Consider the following 21190-nt stretch of genomic DNA (forward strand, 5'->3'; position numbering starts at 1 on the left):
AATGGAGCTCAATGAGGGAAATTGATGAGAAGCCTGACATTTAATGAGACATAAAAGCTTTTGACTGTGACCTTGAGATGTGATTCAGTATTTATGATGTGAAATGACTTGCCTTCTTCTAAGTGGAGAAACATCTGGCCTGTGTAGAAAGGATTTTCATTTTGAAATGAGAAATGTAAAAGAAAAAAAAAAGAAACTCTATATAAAAGCAAGTATATGCTGCAAAGTCTAAGGCAGTAGGTGAAAGTTCACAGGACACATGAAGGTGGCCCCCTACCAAGGTAGGCAGTTGCTGCGCTGATGTGAAAGAGTGTGGAGAAAACAAGTTTCCCAAGCTGCACAAACATTTGTACCCCCATGAGAGTGTGAGAAAGTGCATTTCATGTTGTGATTGATAGAGGGGCTTTGCTGGCCCACTTTGAACTCTCAGCAGGAGCTTCGGAGTGCCCTGAGGGTCTGTCTGCTTTTGTGTGTCAGAAACTCTGTTTTGTTAGAAAACAGTAAAGAACACTGTTGCACTCCCTTTGTTCTCAGAGGGTACCTATAGTTTATGGGAATTAAGCAACATAGGGAAAAATCCCGAACTTATTCATACATCTTACAGCAAATGCTCAGCTTTACTTGGAAATTGGCCATTGTTTTCCTTCTTGCTCTTTGTCCCCGTTCTCTTCCTTCTGCATTATTTTTTCTCATTCCTTTCCTTCTCCTTGTCTTCCTCTTCTTTCTCCTTTTACTTAGGGATGACATAGTCTGAACTACTTAGAAGTATACATGTAATAAATATGCAGATCCTGACAAGACTGTTTGTTTTGTTTTTTTTAGACAGAGTCTCAATGTGTACTCATACCTGGCCCTAAACTTACAGAAATCCTCCTGCTTCTTTCTCCCAAGGGCTGTTGCTGAAAACCTTTTTATGCTAATATGTTACTTAGAGAAAATAAAAGGGAATGAAATGAAGACAAGTCTAAAGCACTATGTAATACATTCACTGGAAAGCAGTGAGTTCTGCATGATGCAGAAGTTTCCAGTTAAGCAAGAGGTCTTGAGATACACTGAAGTTGTATGATCTAAGGAGCATAAAGTCTCTATTTATGAAAATTTAAATTCCATGTCAGCTAGTTTAAGTATAATTAAAGGTGTCAAACAGTGAAATTGTACCTATGCAAGACCAAACCAGCCCAAATCCCAGCATGGATGGGGAAGAGTTATGAAGTCCCATCCCTTCTAGAGAAGCTATTAGGAATTGGTGGCTATGGGGTGAAGGAGTCAGATTTCTTTAGGGGTCCCTGGTTGGCTACCCATGGCCCTACACCCACGTATGTGTTGACAATACTAAATAGAGTCAGTGGATTAAAAAAAAAAACATGAAAAAATGAGAGGGAATAATGATGGGTGGGTGGATATGAGTGGGAGTATGGGTGGATGTGCCCAAAACGTATTAAATGCATAGGTAAATTTTTCAAATATTAAAAAAATACCCTTCTTTAAAAATATGCATACATGTACTTCCCAAACATACTAAGCAAATCTCAAAGCAAATAGGAAAATTTTTGAAATTTATACATGAAAGATGATGATTCTAAAGCTCATTGCACTAATAAATAAATAAACAAACAAACTAATAAATGTTCCAAGCCATAGCTCTGAGAAATACTCAAACAGGGGCATCATATCTGCTCTTTTTACATTCATATTCTTTTGTTTGGGTGTAATTCTTTTTTTTGAGACAGGCTTTCTCTGTAGAGCCATGACTATCATGAATCTCACTCTGTAGACCATGCTGACCTGGAACTCGTAGGGATCTGCCTGCCACTGCCTCCAGAGTGCTGAGATTAAAGGCGTGCGCCACCACTGCCATTCTTGAGTTTATATTCTATATTTTGTTTTTTTGTGTATGTGTTCAGAAACAAGTAATTTATTTTTTTTAAATAACAGCCAAGTAAACAGTGCTATTTTCAGGGATGCCTTCCCTCACATTGTCTGTGCCAGCCATACAGAAACTTTTTCTGATTTCTAAATGCACTTTGAAAATATTCTGTATAACAGCTACGTTTTGATTGGAAAACAAGGACATTCTGCAGGTACTGAAGATTCACAAATATTTTACTTTTTTCACACATTCTAGATAAGAACACCGATTTATTTTTCTTAATATTTTTGGGGAGACTTATTTTATCTGATAACATTAATTAAAGAATAAATGATATCAAAATAATAACAATCATTTATTTTAGAGTTAGTTTAATACTTATATTTATCTATAACTTCATATATATTAAAACATACATATTCATTATATATCTAAAACCCTTTCATAGTAATTACTGAATGGCATACACATTTTATTATAATGTTATAGTTTATTTTTATTTAATACAATTTGAAAGAATACCAAAGCTTCATTTACTTTAATTGAATGAATGAATGTCCTATTTGCTTAACACTTGGAATAAATGGTCATCATTGATGCTTATGTTAGTCTGTGAGACTTCAAATCCTGGTTTCACCACCCACTAACGTCATAGGCTTGAACAGGTAGTGTCATCATTCCAAACTAATGGTTCCCAATGTTTGAGATGAAAAAAACATCAGCAATAACATTCCCATCGCACAAGGCCATGTATATACTGTTTTGAGGATTAAATAGATTAAATTTTGCAAAACTGTGGTTCAGTGAGTGTCACTTTGTCAGGACATCATTTAACCATCCCGTTCGTCAGCATCATTTTATGTCTATGAGAGATCCATACTGATGGACATGAGAGTATTTTCAAAGTTTTTCTGCCTTAAATATTTACTCCTCAGTTGATCCTCCATATTTTATACATTCTTTACCCAAAAGTCACTAATAGGACATATTATTAAAAATTTAGCCTTTATCAGCCTAATAGGTGAAAAATGATGCCTTAGCAATCTCTCACCAATAGAAACAATATGTCTTAGTGCTAAAAATAATATTTTATGCTTTATACACTTGAAATTCACAAATTTATTTTAATTGAATTCCTAGTACAAGCAAAAGCACAAAAGTGATAATGTTTAAATAAATTCTATATCTCATATCGAACATAAAGAATACGTTTTACACACGTTCCTGGCATAGATTTTTTTGCTTCAGAAAGAAACCAAAAACTTGAAGGTAAATATTCTCATCCTTTAGGTACAAACATTTTTTTTAACTTCAGGTTAAATTAATTTTCCCAATATATGGACTACCTGTAGAGAGGGAGTTGATCTTAACATTTTTATATATCTTGTTTACTTATTTGTATGCATATGTGTGTATCTGTCCCTCTGCCCTGCATGTGGTTTAGCTCTACAATTGTAGAGAAGATGTGCATAAATCTAATTACTATTCTGGTGCTTTACATTAGACCTTACAAATGATTTCCATGTAATGTTTAAGCAATCTACCATTAATGCATTAACTGCAAAGCTGTCAGGATGAAATTGCAAATCATACCAAGTTACCAGTTCTAGTCCGACCATTCAGCTGATGCAGGAGACTTTCTCCACATCCCAGACAGACAGACCTGTTCCTGCACCTGCAGAGACATAGTGAAGAGCTCACACACTACTTCACTGCATTTCAGACAATTCTAGATGTCAGGGGTTAATTTTATGCAGGATTAAAAAGACACTCCTCCCATGACATTTTCTGATACAGGTTCTACGTTCACATAATAAATCACAATTTTCCTGTCTATCACACATGATAAACCCTCGAATGTTCCAGGAAAACAGCTTTTTAAAGTCTTATCTTTTCCTGTTAAGTACTGGAGTTACCATTCTAAACCCCTCGTTCAGCTCTAGAAGCTATCAGCACCCTGGTCACACCTCTTCGGATGAACTCTAATTTGTCAACTACCCTCTTAAATGGTGGTGTCAGGAACTGATCATGGGGTGCCGGATGTGCTCTGACTAGCTACGAGTGCAGGTGTATCTCCACTTCCTTCAGTCTGTGTCCTTGCTATCTTTTTAATTCAGGGGTTATGTGGCTTGCCCACAGATCACAACATACTGCAGATGTATTTACAACTTATAAAATATGTATTGGGTACTGAGATTTACATTATTATCCTACCACATAGAAACTGGCGAAACAGAATAGCATAAAGTTGATTTATACGTGTGAATGTCTAAATGGCTTAAATATTGATTTTTTTCCTCTTCAACTGCCAATTAAACTTTCTAAATGGTAAAAGTTCCTTCCTTTAAGACTAATGCATTTATGGTTTGCCAGTCAGCAGTACAGTAGGCGAAAACTGCTGAAATGTTAGATGGATATATTTGCTTTGGTTTGTTTTTAGGACTTATAGGAATAGAGAGACCAACAGAGACATTTTAAAAAACAACTGCACACTCTCTCTGAGGTAGCCTAACTTTTTCTTGCTCTTTATGCTCTCTCCATATATAATACATTGAAATGAGAGATGGTTATGAATGCTATTAAAATTCAGCAGATATTTATGCAGGGTCTACTGTCTGTGAAATGTTTTAGCGAAGTACCACAGGGAAACATCAAGACATGTTGTAAGAGCTGAGTCCTCCATCACTGTGATCTCCCAAAAATCCTATGATTTTCTTAAAGCATTTAGAATCGTGAAATAAATATTTTTGCCACTAGGGCTTAAATGAGAGCTCTTTGTAGAATTTTAATTGGGAAGATGATACTTACTACAATGGTATGGTCAAAAATATTCATTTACTATGTGCATGGTGCCAAGTGGAGGACTATATGTGTATTTTCTCATTTTTTTTAAGTCAAAATGAGCTTTTAAGGGAAGGACAATTCAGGTCATGTTAGTGAAAAATAACTGAACCTCTAAAAGCATAAATAACTTTCCCAAGAGTCACACATAACATACAGGCAGAGTCTGAATCCAAAACTGGAAAGCTAAAACTTCAGGAATTAGCTTGACCTCTGTGTGATTTATATAAGACTCTGATATTAACAGACTTATCAGACCACTGACACAAGTCCGCCCGTGTATTCTGGAAGAAGACACTTGAATGTCTTTTATTGGCCTGTTGATCCTTCTCTGGAGTATGACTTAGTACCCTCTGAACCTCTGGGATTCTTATCTTCTAAAATTCACAACCAACTTCTACTGCCTCAATAAAGAATCTGCAGCATCCATGAACAAAGGAGGAGAAGAAATGAAATAGTAGCATATCAGTGACGTTTAGAATCTAATCAAAATATTCTGTCTAGTAGTCTCACTTCTGCTTTTGCAAAAAAAATATTAACTACTCTTTCAAAACACCTTCATCTGAATAATGTAAACCAAAATTAACTGAAAAACATCATGGTAGACTGTGTTCAGGGTTACCAAAGGTGCAAACATTGAGGATCCCCACAGATGAGAGAAAAAGTCTTCACTCTTGTTTCTCTTCTGGTAATAAAGCAAGGGATAGCTGAACGATAGCCACAAACTGTCAAAGGTAATAAATATCCTTATGAGACAAAATTCCCTAAACAGTGAGAGAGGGAGATTAAAGTTCTTTGAAAGAATAACAATTCTCTCTCTCTCTCTCTCTCTCTCTCTCTCTCTCTCTCTCTCTCTCTCTCTATCTCTATCTATCTATCTCTATCTCTCTCTATCTCTCTCTCCAATATTTCCATGACATTTTTAAAGGATTGTACATCTTGTTATTTCTCATTTGTCATTTATGTTACAGTAAGTCTATTTATTTTTAACTTAATGGAACTTGGATTAAAATGCACCCTGTTGTTTTAACCAGCGTCAGTGTTGTGTGTCATGAGCACACAGTTACAATTTTCTTGACAGAGATCTTGAAAAAAAAATTTAAACCCTAGTCAGGAAAAAAAAAACTATGTATATATAAAACTATATTTTATGGTTTATTTGATTAGATCAATGTTTAATTATGTATTACATGTATTTTGTACAGGCAGGATTTTTGCATATAAATTAATCTAGCCCATAGCAAGAGTGTCAGTGGAATGTTCCATCCAAACTTAAGTAGATGGAAAGTGAACAGCTGTTGCAAAGACCTTGCTTTGAGTCTGAGCCACAGAGCACAGAATGGTTCTGTGAAGTTGGCTGCTATGCTTGCAGTTGTTAAGATTCTGCTCAGCCCAAGATCTTATCAGTGTGTGACACAAAATAAGGATAATTCTCTGAATCAGGGAACTTTAATGGAAGAGTAAGTATTAATTCACTGTACAGGATGCTTTCTTTTATTTTAACTATTGCTCATCTTCTAGACAGTGTACAAGTAATATGTTCACAGGTCATTGATATTTTTCAAGAGTCCTCAACTGAGTCTATATACGAGGAAAAGAAATGCTAATCGGTTTGTTGTACGTTAAAATATATCTACTGGTTTTCTTCTTACAGGAGAACCACTGATAGTGTGGTTTTCAATTATAGCCAAAAGTATTGTGATTTGGCAAAATTTTTGTAACCCCATTTGAGTTGAATTATAGATGAGTATATGAACCATATAATATGGTCTTGGTTGTGAGGTGGAACAGAAAATGTATTGAAGAATGTGTCCATAGAGGACCATAAATTCACCCATATGTCCATGGGACACTCACACTATCCTTCCAGTCCTTCTTTATAGTCTTTCACAATTATTTTCTCCTCCTTGCCAATCAAAACATGAAATTGAGTGTCTCTTATAATTATCAAAATGAAACATTGAATAGAGTACAATCAGTAAAAGTCTGGTGAAACACAGTGAATTTCAAGCAGAATAAATTTAGTGTGGTGAGCCTGTGTACTGCAGGAATCTGGTGATTCCCTCTCTGATGGTCACATTGAGGAACTGACATTGGTCATCAGCCCTAGAGCTCTGTTCTTGTTCTGGTCACAGATGGCGTGTTCACCACTACTTCGTACTTTCAAAGCTTAGATGCCACCAGATATTGAGAAATATAAAATTACCAGATTGGATTGATTGTAGCAGTGATGTTGAAAGGGGAGATCCCGAAGTTAGAATTTGCCTCTTCCAGTTCTAATAAATGAAATGACAAGAGATACCGTGAAAGAAAATACTGTGGAAACTCTGTGTTGGTTATGAAAATAAGAAAGTAATGGATCAAATGGATCAAAAGAATGAAGAAAAGAAATAGAGAAGGAGGAAAAACAGGCAGGTAGAAAACAAGGGAGGAGGAATCTATTTCTGCAGTCAGGAAGAACACAACCTCCAGTCTTCTTTAAAATAATATCTATTAAGCCTTAAAAATATTACACAATGTATTTTGATCACATTCATATCCCAGCACTTCAGAAGATACCCTCACTTCCCTAGACACAATTCTGTGTCCTCTTTGATGGGGGAGGGGAACCATGAGTCCAGTTTTTGTTGGCTAAATACACCTGGGTACTGGGAGCTGCTCTAGAATGTGGTCAATATACAACCGATCAATGGCACCCTTAAAAAAACTAATTGTCCCTTTTCCAGCAGACACTAATTGCCAAAATTTCCTCAGCTAGAAATGGGACCTAGTTCTCACATCACCACCTCTATGCTGAGGATTTTATCTGGCTTCAGCTTGCACAGGTCTTGTACATGTTGTCACAACTGTTGTAAATTTGTATGTGCAACTGCCCTCTTCTCTCAGAACATACTGTTTCCTTGAAGTCATCCACCACATCTGGTTTTGAAAATGTTCCTGCCTCTTCTTCCACAATGATCTCTGAGCTTTGGGGAAAGGGGTATGATACAGATGTCCCATTTAGGGCTGAATATTCTGGTTTCTTTTTTTTTTGTTGTTTTTTTTGTTTTTTCGAGACAGTGTTTCTCTGTGTAGCTTTGCGCCTTTCCTGGAACTCACTTTGGAGACCAGGCTGGCCTCGAACTCACAGAGATCTGCCTGCCTCTGCCTCCCGAGTGCTGGGATTAAAGGCGTGCGCCACCACTGCCCAGCCTCTAGTTTCTTACTCTGTGTGTTGACTACTTGTGGGTCTCTGTGTTAACTACCATCTACTGTGGGGGGAGGAGGCTTCTCTGATACGTCATTAGGAGTTGTTTTAATACTATGCCCATTTAGCAGAATAATAGTAGTGGGTTCTACATATGGCCTATGACCTATCTAGTCTCATGTTCTTAGCCCAGATAATGGTGCCAGGTCTGGGATCCATCTCAATAAATAGACCTTAAATACATTCAGAAAGTGATTGGTTACTCCCATAGTAATCTCTACCAGCTATACACCTGATGGATGGTTAGTATTTAGTTTAGATTATACAGAGAACTGAACACACTAAACATCATGAAGCAAAAAAAGCATCTCAATTAAAAATGGGGGCAAAGACTAAATACAAAGTTCTCAAAAAACAAAATGTAAATAGCTGGAGAATAATGCTTAAGAATTTTCAGCATTTCTTTTTATGTGTGTGTGTTTTAAGAAACTTTAACACTTGCAAAGGCCTTTAGTGTCAATTATTCCCCCAAATTGTTCCTTCTCTACCTGCTTTTCCTCCTCCACCCCATTTCGCTTGTCCTTCCTGTTACAGTAACACCCTTTTATATCACTCCATTATATCTCCCCTCCTTTGAAAGCCCACTATACTCCCCATGACCTCTTACTATTTTTATAACTTTTTTGGGGTATTTAAAATGAATAACACATATCTGAAGATTCAAAGCTACCAGCCACATATTGAAGAAAACAGATGATATTTGTTTTCTGTGTCTGGGTTACTTTACTCAGAGTAATTATTTCTGGTTTCATCCATCCACCTACCAGTTTTATAATTTTCTTTTTCATAAGAGCAGAATAATATTTACAAAGTGATAGATATCTAAGTTGTTATCTATTTAGGGGGTATTGTGAATAGATCAGCAATGAACATGGATGAGCCAGTATCTCTATAGTAGGATATAAATGCTTTGGGTAGATGCCCAAGAGCAGTATAGCGTGGACCATGGTAGATATATTTCTAGCTTTGTGAGGCCTTTTAGAACTGTAGAAACATCTTAAGATATATCCACACACATATACAAAAGAACTTAAATGGAGTTATCATGTAATAGGATAACAATGTTCCTACTACACACTACAGCTACTGGGACATCTTTTTTAGTTGATGGCCAGTGGGGTCCCACACACTCCTAATCACTACAGGTCATTGCCATTTCTCTTAGTTATCCTACTGAACTTGATGGTAAGACTCTTTTGTTGAAGACACCATAACTTGAATCATAAAACATGGAGAAATCCAGCTGGTACTGAAGTGGATCATGCTTACTGGCTAGCTTTCATAGCTTTAGAACAGTGCTATGTAGGCTGCCAGAGGGGGAAAGTGATCATCACTCTTACCTAGCTTAAAACTCTATGAGATACAGCTATGTCTGGAAATGCCCATTGGTGCAATAATGGTATGAATGCTGTAGATCCAGCCTGCTTCTTATAGAAACTCTATACATGAGGTCTCTTGCATTCTAAACCAATGATTCTCAAATGTATCATCATCTCTTTTTGGCAACCTTAGCTCCTAGCCAATTTTCTATATGCTGGAAGGGAACATGTTCATAATTCTCCTTTGTTTATCCTGCATCTTCTGTCACTTAATACCATCTGCCTTATTTTGTTCTAATACTTTACAATCCTTGAAAAAGCAGTGTATCTTCTTCTATGTCATAAACATATGAAAAACCACAATGGGATCTTACAACTCAGTGAACAGATTGAACACATGCACTGTAAATATGTGTATAGGAGGAAGGAATAACTTTTCAGAATTTTAGTTGCTAAGTCTTCAGAATCTAGAAATGATGAAAAGGAAGTCAAAAGGTTACTTTACCATTTATTAACAAGCAAAATCCATGCACAATTATCACAAGAAAGAAGAAGGAATCTGAACCAGGTCAACAGCTGCTTGGCTGTTCACAGTGACTGCTCATTCCTCATTCCAAAAGGGCTGTGCATCCCTTGACCCCACCTTATATTTGGATCACGTCCAATCCCAAAGAAAACCCTGACTCTTGGACCCAAATGCTCCTTTCAATTGGCTAGAAGACAGGTGACAGAATTCCCATAACATTTCCCTCTTTTCGTCTGATTAAGAAGGAATGGTTCTAATCCTAACAAAATAAAACTATATACAATAATATTTACTATCAAGTATTGTTGAAAAGAAAGAAAAGGTAATAACCTAAACAAAAATGAAGCTACATACAACAAGAACAAATTATCAAGTAAGAAATAAATTCTAAATGGCCAGACCATAAGTAAATTGGCAAATTTATAGAGCTTACTCCAAAAGCTGTTCTTTCCTGAAGAATCCAAAGTTTTGTAACTAATGTCTTTAGCTAAGATTCAGGAGAACTAAAACTGTCTGGTCTTTAACTCCATCAAAGACCTGGACAGTCACCCAAGGTTCCTCTGCAATGCTGGAGAATCTATCTTTGGCCTACAGCTTTACAATATCTGAGAGACCTTGTTCAGAAGCAGGAAATTTTAAAGGACTATTCTACCCTGTCTTGACAAAGTTTGGAAGTTGCTTTTCTTTGTGTCCTGCTTGTCCAGATTTTACAGCATACTTACTGTCAGCAGTTGAGAAAAGGGCAGTTTCTTGCCCTATAGGCCAGCTTGTGCTACAAAGAAAACAAACTCCATATGGGGTGTCTTCAGTGCTCATCATCCTCTTTAAAAGTAGATTGGTGCCCCCAGGAGCAGACATGTCTCATGTCAAGAAAAGTCTAAATTTTTAAAACATTTTAAATGCCATTTTCTGTAGATCTTGAAATGTTTGAACATTGCCTATCTATTTGAAATGAATCTCTATATACTTAGAAAACCTAACTAACATGACTATAAGTTTGATAATTACTGGTGACTATAAACCTGTATTTCTTTATCACCTTATATTGCTTTTAAGGACTACAACTTTGGATTGCATAAATAAACAAGCTTTATAGGTATGAGCTATATAGGTAATACCTTAAGCAAAATTAGAAAGAGATTACAGTATAAGGACAATAACCTAAAATTTGTAACAATATACAAAAATATCTTAAAGGATAGTAGAAACATTTATATAGTCTGACAAAAATAACCTTAAATTTGTATCAATATATAAAAATATCTTAAACAGAAGTAGAAACATATATACAGTCCAACAAAATAACCTTAAATTTGTGTCAATACAGAAGAATCCATACCAATGTTAATTATTTAACAGTGATAATTGCTTTTTTTAGTTTGAAAGTAGATTTAATAATCTACCTTTTCATCCTATCATATCTATCTGCCTTTGTTCTGCATGTGGTACTAAATGGAAGCAGACAGCTATGTTTAATTTATCCAGCTCATTATTACAAAATCTTTTACACATTTCATTTTACTATATTCCTCTTGAAATATTTGCTCTGGTAAGCAGAGGCAAATATTAGGTTTTACACTCCATTTAGTGGGATAACACTGATGATAATCTGACATCAGAGATCCAAATATTCCTAGCTTATTTCCAGAGAAGAATTTGCTTTCCAGGTGAAGTGTCCTCAATATGTGCCCCATCCCACACTCCCTCAATTCATATTTGTTTAAACTTAGTGAAACACACACAGGCACAACCCCATACCCAATACTTTGTTGGTAAAGTCAGTTTTGTGGATTACATTCAGTCCTTTCCATTCATGAGTGGAAAGATCTCTGGCTCTGTTCAACCATGTTTTCATGCTAGACAAGAGTCACACATTGCATGGAAGTTAAGTTGCTTACAAGCAAGCTGTTTCTTTCCAATGAAGGTAGAATTCAAGCAGATACTCATGGGAAAGAGCTGTCTGCAATGTTCTTGTCTTAATGGTGTGAAACTGAAGTCTGGAAAATGCAGGGTTTAACCTTGAACTACATCCTGGAATAGAATGGTGTTTTGCCTTCCAATGGGAAACTCCTTCTCCACTTGGTAGCTGAATCTTTAAAGATTTTATTTTTTAAACTATGTATTTCTTTATATAACTATCTATACTCATTTTATTCTCTCCTCCAAGCCTATGTATATTGTTATATACACTGTAAGCCAGTTAAAGATTTATTCCCTCTGAAAATGTCTTATTGTGAATCTACAGTCCTTTTCTGACCAGGAGAAATTTTTAAATTGTTAAGCTGCATGGCTAGGATGAAAGTGACAACTCTGGCTGCTGACTCCACCCCCCCCCTCAGCTTCCCAAAGTGGCAGAGTTACCCAGGAGAGGCACACTTATCCCATCCACTCTCCAGTCCATGCTGCCATCACGTAGTGTGCAGCTGGCCCATAAACCCTTTTTTACTGTATGAGTAAAGGCTAAATCCAACATGTAGTGTACTGCATAACTTGGAGACACCTCTGTCCACCTGTTGTAGGAGTTCGCCATGCTGAGCTCAAGCTCAAATACCCAGTGTCTCTGTTCCTTGGCATCTCTATATCTTGGCCTGTATGAGACATGAAGTAGGAAGCTGTTCTTAGCTCAATTTTAGAATATCTCTTTAAGTTCTCTCAAGTTTTAGGTAGAAAGTCCAGCCAACACATTGGACAGCCAAACGTAGTCAAAAGTTTTCTCTGATCCTGCCCAGTCCCGCAATTCTGCAGCTGCTCAGACTTAAGTAAATATACAGAGGCTTGTATTAATTACAAACTGTATGGCCATGGCCTATGGTTCAAACTTCTTGCTAGCTAGCTCTTGTAACTAAACTCAGCCCATTTCTATTAATCTATATGTTGCCATGTGTTCCGTGGCATTACCTGTGTGCTATTACATGCTGCTCCCTGGATGGTGGGATGGCGTCTCCCTAAACTGCCTTTCTCTTTCCTATCTCTCTCCTTGGATTTTCCTGCCTGCCTCATTATCTAATTGGAACCATACATATTCACAACATACAGAGAGACATCCCCCAGCATACAACTCTGGGTTCAGTTGCATCACCCTAAAATTCACATGCTAAAGTCCAAATTCCCATTACCTCAGTCTATGCCTAAGTTCTAAATTGGGATATTTAATGTCTACCTCCTATTGTATATCTTTATTTATTTAGAAAACACTAAATAATTCAGTTTTCTTTGAGATGTTAATAAAAATCAGTTGCAGCCTTTTTAGCCTCTTACTGATGTCTAGCTGATTTGAGTGAGCTGGCTATGTGAAAAGTTCAATGCTCATTCTAAAAGAGCCAAAACCTTGGTATACAGATTCATCCCCCATTACTTATAATAATGCCAAGTGTTATTGTTTAGACAGATATGTATTATTTTATATATGAAAAGACATTAGAGTAGCACATTTCTCAGAGGAGCAACGGAATAAATGTTTTCTGAATTTCAGTCCCTCCAGAGCACCATGTAATGAGCTCTTCTAAGCCAATGCTGAGCTGCAATGTAAAATCCTGTTTAATGAGCCATAGCAAGCTCTGCGTGGCCCCTATGGGACATTTCCAAGAGATCAGGGCTCTTTCTCCTCCATCCACTGCCTTCCCAGGAAGTGCCTTCTGGTCAAGGTCTGCCACGAAAGGACACACAGAGAGCCCAGGTCAGAGAAACTGGGCTCTGCATGTCAGCACAAAGCTAACAGCAGAATACAAATCATCAGCTTTGTTCTAAGAATGTCTTTGTTTACAGTTCTGGCATGGAATTTTTAAGGGGCTCCAACATTTGCATTGATTCTGTCACTCACGGATCAAATTTTGATTCCTGCCCTATAAAATGATCTTGTGTTCTAGTAGAAAAATATATTTTACGAGGTTAATGTCAATGTCAGAAAATGTAAGCATCAAGCATATGTTAGAAGAAATGAAATTTGCTTAATGAAAAAGGGGTAATAACATTCATCCAAACTATCTTACTTGATTACATAAGCAAAAGTAAACCTTCTCGGGCAGTTCTGATTGAATTTACATATAAATTTTGCAGCTAACCTTTATTTTTCTTTGACCAATAATGTTTCTCAGCTTAGCTCATGGTCTATGTAAAGTGCTTTTCAAATGGAAGAATGTCTTTGTTGAATGTATTCAGAATCACAGAGTGTAAGTAAACATAGGGATGGATAGAAACTGTCCAGTTTGACACTGATCCTTCTGTTGGGGGATTCTAAAACTCAAACTATGGACTAAGAAGATGATAGGGAAATCTGTGATTGGTTACATAGAATCTATGCTATTTTATGAAGCCTACATTACTGGGGAAGTAAACAATGAATTTATATTTATCTCAAGCTTGCTGTTGATGGACAAAGGTTCACATAAAGGTAACTTTTACAGAAATGTCTATTGTTTCCACTCCGTACTCCAGTTATTGCTGCTATTTCCAAATATTGCCCTCTAGAACAATAAAAGGGTTTTAAAATAGTACATAAAAGATGGTTCCATAAACCATCTCCTATGCTGAAATGATCATGCATCTCTTCTCTTCTAGCTCCCAGCTGTAGGAGGACAATTGACATTTACCATCTCATATGACCTCGAAGAAGAGGAAGAAGACACAGAAAAAATCCTTCAGCTGATGATTATCTTACAGGTACCAAAATAAGCATGTCACTGTGCAACCATATAATATCTTCATGTCACTTGAGGTAACTCACACTGTTTTAATTGATTGGCTGACACTGAACCATGTTTAAAAAAAGTCCAGAATGGGTTCTGATGACAAAGGAGACCATTTAGAAACATTTTGAAACTGAAAGTTAAAACATGATCATTTTTCTGCACTTATAAAGTTATATGATCCATGTGTTTAGGTCAATACTAATTTATGTAATACATTATATCGTAAATTTCATGGTTTGATTTTTTTGTTTATGTCTTCAAAGGGAAAGGGGGAAAGTAACTTACTTGTTGAGCCGTTGGTAAGCCTTGACTTGAAAATCTTGCTTTAGGAAGAAAATATACAAGAGAAACTGCCATTGGGAACTAGAAGACCATGCACAATTCTAAATGCTGGGTGCAGTAATGGGCTTAGAGCCCTGTCTTACTTCCTTGCACTGCCATAGTGGAAAAGCCCCCTTGTAGTCACATACATATACCCATAGGCACACACATGCATGTATGTTAGTGGTTCCAAATAGAAGGTATTCATTGAGCTCTAGGCTCTGTTCTTGCCTCAAATCTCCCTTGCTTATGGGTCAATGACAGAATGGCAGCATTGCTCCCTCAGAACCAATTTCTTCCAGAACAAAATGGAGTGGTTTAGACTTCATATAAACACAAAACTGTGTGAGTATCTTGGAATTCCTTGAAGATAAAGGGAGTTCTCTTAAGCGTGAAGGTTGAGAGATGATGTGTCATTAAATGTTAAATGAACAAAGGTAACTTGAATGTCCTAAGCAAACCTAAATGATTTTTATGATGATGTTCTCCTACTTTGAACATCACTGTGCAGATCTTTCCTTACATAGAAGTCAGAAATATTTTAACTTATATATTAATTAAACTTCCTTGCCTAATGTCCTGTAATTCTTATCTCTGCCATAAATACAGGATATTTGCATGCTTGTAGAAAACCAAACTATTTGTAACTATATATATATATATATATAGTTACATATAATATATATATAGTTACATATAATATATATATAGTTACATATCATATATATATGATATCTATTATTTTAGTTGATGGAGAAAGCAAGTCCATGCAAAACTCATAATGGTAGGTTTTGTAGTATATGAGATGAAGGCTGATCTTCACATTGGTTTGTATTTGATTCTTGTACATCAAAGTATGCTAAATGATGGGGAAAGCCAACCTTAAGTTAAAACCTTCCTGAGGATAATCTGGAGTAGAGAATCCAAATTCAGATAACTTTTATAAATTTTGTAAATTTCTTGCAATTTTATCTATGTATACTTTCTTTTTTTGCCTCCCTTTAGGGAAATAACTTGAGAATCAGCACAGCCTATAAGGAGGTGTATTTAGATCCAACTGAAGAACACACTGAGGAGTTACCACTCAAAGAAGAATCCTTTACCATCCATGGAACAAACTTACCAGTCAGTAGAAAAGATTTTATGACCGTGCTGGCGAATTTGGAGAGAGTCCTCATACAAATCACATACAACTTGGGGATGGATGCCATCTTCAGGTAAGATCTAGAACTCCATCTCCCAATGTTCATATGTGTATCTGGGGCAAACAAAAGTGTACCAGAAAAGTACATTTTAAAAGGTCTAATTTTGTGTCTTCAATTAAAAGACAAGCGTAAGTTCTGGTTTCTAGAAGGTAATCTAGAAGGCAGCCTTTAAATTTTAAATATTGAGAATAATGTATGGGACTTATAACACGGAGAATCCTCTGCAATTTTGACAGATCATGTGATAGTGACTTTCTATTGAGAAACAAAAAGACAGTTTCTTTTATGTCAGCTCAGATGGTGAAATGCTGGAGATATGTGATTCCAGGCTGCTCATATTCAGTAAATGGTTTATAAAATATTTTCTTCTATTAAGGAATTAACTTGTTTCTAATAGTATCTGGATTGTAATAAGAAATACAAGCTTATTCATTTACATTATTATGCACCCATTTATAAAACACTGTGACACTGTAGTAGACACATGGTTTAAAGGAAAGAGTGGGAGATTTTGGAGCTTAAATTAGCTCTGTTGATCTTGGCAAGTGATTGGTATTTGTGGAATCTTGATTTTAAGTGTAATGTGCCCATAATAGTATCTATCTCATCCCACTTTCACAAGGGCTGTGGTTAAAATGATGAACTGCTTTAACTTGGATACTTTCAAAGGCTGGTTAGTTCCTTCTTATTCTCTATATATTGTGCTATAAAGAGAGAACCCTGACTTGAGCCAAATTTGATCACAGAGAGAAGTCTCTATGTTTATTATTTTAGAAACAATGATATTTTGTCTCATAAAATTTTTATTTCGGATATATGGGAATATGATTTTCCTCCTTTTTTAAGAATAAAATCCAGATAATAACACAAGATATTATTGCGCCTTCATTCTCAATGAGGTTAAGTTAGAGGATCAAGCTTGCTGCCACACTGACAACAACTGGTATGGCTTGATTCAGAGCAATATCCCCTGCTCTGGGGTTTTCAGTTGCAGTTTCTACCCCCATTATTTGCTAGTGCTGCCGAGTTTGTCTTCCACTTGTAATATTTCAGCAAAGTACAATCATCATTACCATTTCCCAAAGGAGGGAGCTGCAGGTTCATAAACAAAACCGTTGCCAAACAATATGCCTCTTTTGCATAGGCAATTCTGCTAGAAGCTGGGTTAAAGTGCTATAAAGATGAGATGCAGCACTTAGGAATTAATTATGTTTTTTCCCCCGTTTAGTAAATAGAGATTGTCATGATGTTTAAACAGTATAAAGAAATGAGTCCTCCAGCTTTGAAAGTGAATGACAACCAAATTGACAAAAAGTAGCTGGAGGGCTTATTTATTTTTGTCGCATTGCTTCTTGGGCTAGTTAATTCAAAGACACCCTCCTGATTTATGTCAGACAATTTCAGCGTCTAACCCATCTTAAAGTCATTGGTTTCATTTAAATCCTTCTGGGGTTCTCTCTGAACTTGTGAGTGTGGTCATGGAGTGTGACCATGTGAACTGACTTAGAACTGCTCCAAGAAGGTGACTGCTCTTTGCCACCTTTATTACTGAAGTGTTGTGGCCCAAAAGGTGGAGACAATGTCAGATTGAAGCTCCAACCTATGCTAGGAGAGGGAAAGTCACCATGAACCCCGAATCTGTTAGCTTTTGATATTTGATTTATCTCTGATCTACCAGTAGATTGAGTCTTATTTGTAAAACATTGCTTGAATTGATTTCAACTTGTCTTGCACAGGAGGCTTCTGAGTTGGATACCACTTTGTGTGCAAGTGCAAGGAAATTGAAGTATCGCAACAACGCTTCATATTTAGACTCACTGAAGGGTAGTTATCTCAGCAAAATGGGCTTAGGGTTGCCCAGTTGCACGGTTAGGTGGAATTGGATAGAAAACTGAGCTGTAGGTCAAGGATTTTGACTTCTGTTTCCAACACAGCTATTTAATGGCTGTAAACATGAATATGGCTTTGACCTCTTTGTACTTTAGTCTCTTCATTTCTGAAATAAGGAAGACAATTGCCTTGCCCACTTCAAAAGGTCACTTTGGGAAGGGAATTAGAGAATTGCTGAAACACTTTTCTAACAGAAATTCAGCTCACAAATATGAAGTATTTATATCTGACTGATCTCATTCCATGTGATTATACTTTCTCTAAACATCACTTAGGCTTGGAGACATCTAGAATGTGCTACACTCTGCTATTTCCACAACTGTGAGAATGCTTGCTGCCACTCTTATCCAGAATGCTGAAAAACTAAGTATAGCTGACTGATACCCTCTTTATGGCCATATTTAGTAAAACGAGGAGAAAAACATAATATGCATTATTTTTTAAAGAATGTAACACAAGGGCATGGAACAGTAGGTAAAGTGCTTGCCACAGAAGCCATCAGGACACAGTTTGGATACCTAGCATCCGCATAAATTCCAGGTGGACATGGTGAGTTGTCTTAAGAAGTGAAGATGGGATTGGTCCCTAAAACAAGCTAGATTAGCCAAATTTATGACCTAGAGATTCAAGTGAGAGACGTTGACTCATTATATGAAGTGGATATCTGTCCAGGAAGCATCCAATATCAACCTCTGGCTATACATGTATACTTATTCATACATATATTCATATGTACACACACACACACACACCACAAATAACAAAAATGTAAACAAATTGTCTTCCTTTTGGCCCTACAATAGATATTATTGAAGTTCACCAAATTCTATTCCTTTGGGGATGTCACATTTCCCTTGACTCCTGAGGGGAGATGAAGTGGTTTAGCCAATGTAATATGAACCAAAGTAATGAGCATCTTCCCGGGAAGAGGAACATTGAACTGTCAGTGTGAAACTTCCTAGAGTTTATTCAGCAACCAGAAGATAAACAACCTGGAATTCTGGCAGCACATGGAGGTCAGCACCCTGGTTGTTTTGATCTTCTAGTTTCTGAAGAAAGGTAGACTTTTGGGAATCCTCTCACAGGCTTGGGTCAGCTACCAGAATTTGGAGTTGCTATTAAGGCAGAATCAAGGTGGTTGTAGACTTCATATGCATTCATTATATGCAAACAAATACAGACTCTTTAAAAATATTTTTAAATTCTTAATTATTTTTATTATGCTAATGTTTGGCCTGTTAGTATATCAGTGCACACATGCATATCTGTTGCTTTTAGAAGCCAGAATAGAGTTCAGCTGGAGCTGGAGTTACAAACAGTTGTAAGCTGTCTTATGGGTACTAGGAATCAAATTTAGGTCCTCTGGAAGGGCAGCCAGTGCTCTTAACTGCTGATCCATCTTTCTAGTACCACTTCGAAATATTTTTATTTGACATATAGCAGTTATACATATTGATGAGCTTCATAAATAATTTCGATTCAAGTATATCATACCCCTTGAACTCACCCTCATATAGAATCTTTTAAAACTGAGATATTTTCGTGTGAATTTCCTAGTGAATTTAGGAGTTTTGTATTGAATAGAATTTGACAGAGTTTGTACTATAAAATATCTAGGAAAAAAACACATGACCAAAGCATCTTTGGTAATAAGAGACATGGAGTTGAAGAGTACATACCTTCTGTCTACATTTGAAATGAGCTTTACAGGTGACCATATTTTAAAGAAATATGTTGACAAGGACCCCAGGACTTAAAAAGATTTAAATAACTCATTTTTCATCTTACTGTTGGTGAGAAGCAGAGCCAGGGTTTAAGCCCACAGGCATTTCTTCCCATGGTCTTTAAGCATCTCTCAATGTTCAATTATAAATATCGGACTCATTCAGTCTACAAACATGTACTGAGCATCTTGCATGTGCATTGTCTAAATCTCAGTTATCTGCCATGTAAACTGGCAGAAACAATATCTAAATTTCCAGATTGAAGATGAGGTGAGGGAACAATGTCTATATAGCATCTGATTTACCAGCCCATGTTGGGATGCCATGTGGGGCACTGAATTCAAAGAAAGCATAATCCAGAATGAAAGCAAGATGCATCGATTTACAATAATATAAGATATGCTGCAATAAGAGTAAATACTTTGTGCACTTGGAGGACTAAGAAAAAGAGGTAGAATTTTATTTAGCATTTTATGTTTTTAGAAATGCCTGGAGCACCATCACATTCTCTCACTTATTCCTCCTACTTGACATGGATCAAAATGTTTGGAGAATGACTGAGGGTTTACTTAGTAAGTGCACTGCTTGACACATAGCATGAGGACTAAGTTTAGGCCCCCAGCACCTGGGTAAAATTCCAGACAGGGCAACTGTCACCTGTAACCCCAGCTCCCCAGAGGTAGAGACAGCTGAGAACCTGTCGCATTCTGGACAGCCAGCCTAGCAAAATTGCTCCAGGTTTAGTACTTGACAAATCATGCTTTAGAAAATGAGCTGGGGAAAAATTGCGGAAGACACCCAGCATTGACCCCTAAGCATCACACATTCTCACATGCATGCATATAGCACACATATATGCACACACACATATACACACACACACCACATATATATACATCACACACACACACACACACACACACACACACACACACACACACACATGCTCCACATACACATACCCCATGCATATCACACACCACACACACACCACAAATACATACCCCCCGCTCACATACAAAAACATACCATACACCACAAACATGCACACACACACACACACACCACAAACATACACACTCACATCTAACACACAAAGTCCCACACATACATACACATATACACCATACACATCATGCACAAATACCACACATACACATCACACACATACATATCACATACAAACACATACCCTACACATACACCACACACACACACACACCACTACACAAACAAATTACCAAACAAAAATACACATACCACACACACACACCACACATACACACATATATGACATGCACATACCACACACACACATATTACCACACATACATTTACCACAGACATACACATCCTCCCACACAAACATATACTCCCCCATACTTACCCACCACACACACACACACACACACACACACACACACACACACACTCCACTCACACATAATACCACACACACACACATATCATAGACACACTACATACCACACACATACAACATATACACATAGCACACACACAGACATATACATCACATATAAACATTACACATACACACA

The 21190-nt window shown here is 36.8% G+C and overlaps 1 protein-coding gene across 1 annotated transcript in view; it reads left to right on the plus strand.

Moving 5' to 3' along the window:
* Lama2 (laminin subunit alpha 2) overlaps positions 1-21190 on the plus strand; it is a 581125-nt gene that overhangs the window by 310068 nt on the left and 249867 nt on the right. Inside the window, exons 13-14 of the mRNA XM_059272617.1 lie at positions 14361-14462; positions 15818-16029. Coding sequence (XP_059128600.1) covers positions 14361-14462; positions 15818-16029 — 314 coding nt within the window. The remainder of the gene's footprint in view (positions 1-14360; positions 14463-15817; positions 16030-21190) is intronic.

This window comes from Peromyscus eremicus, chromosome 8b, assembly GCF_949786415.1.
Source record: "Peromyscus eremicus chromosome 8b, PerEre_H2_v1, whole genome shotgun sequence".
NCBI lineage: Eukaryota > Metazoa > Chordata > Mammalia > Rodentia > Cricetidae > Peromyscus > Peromyscus eremicus.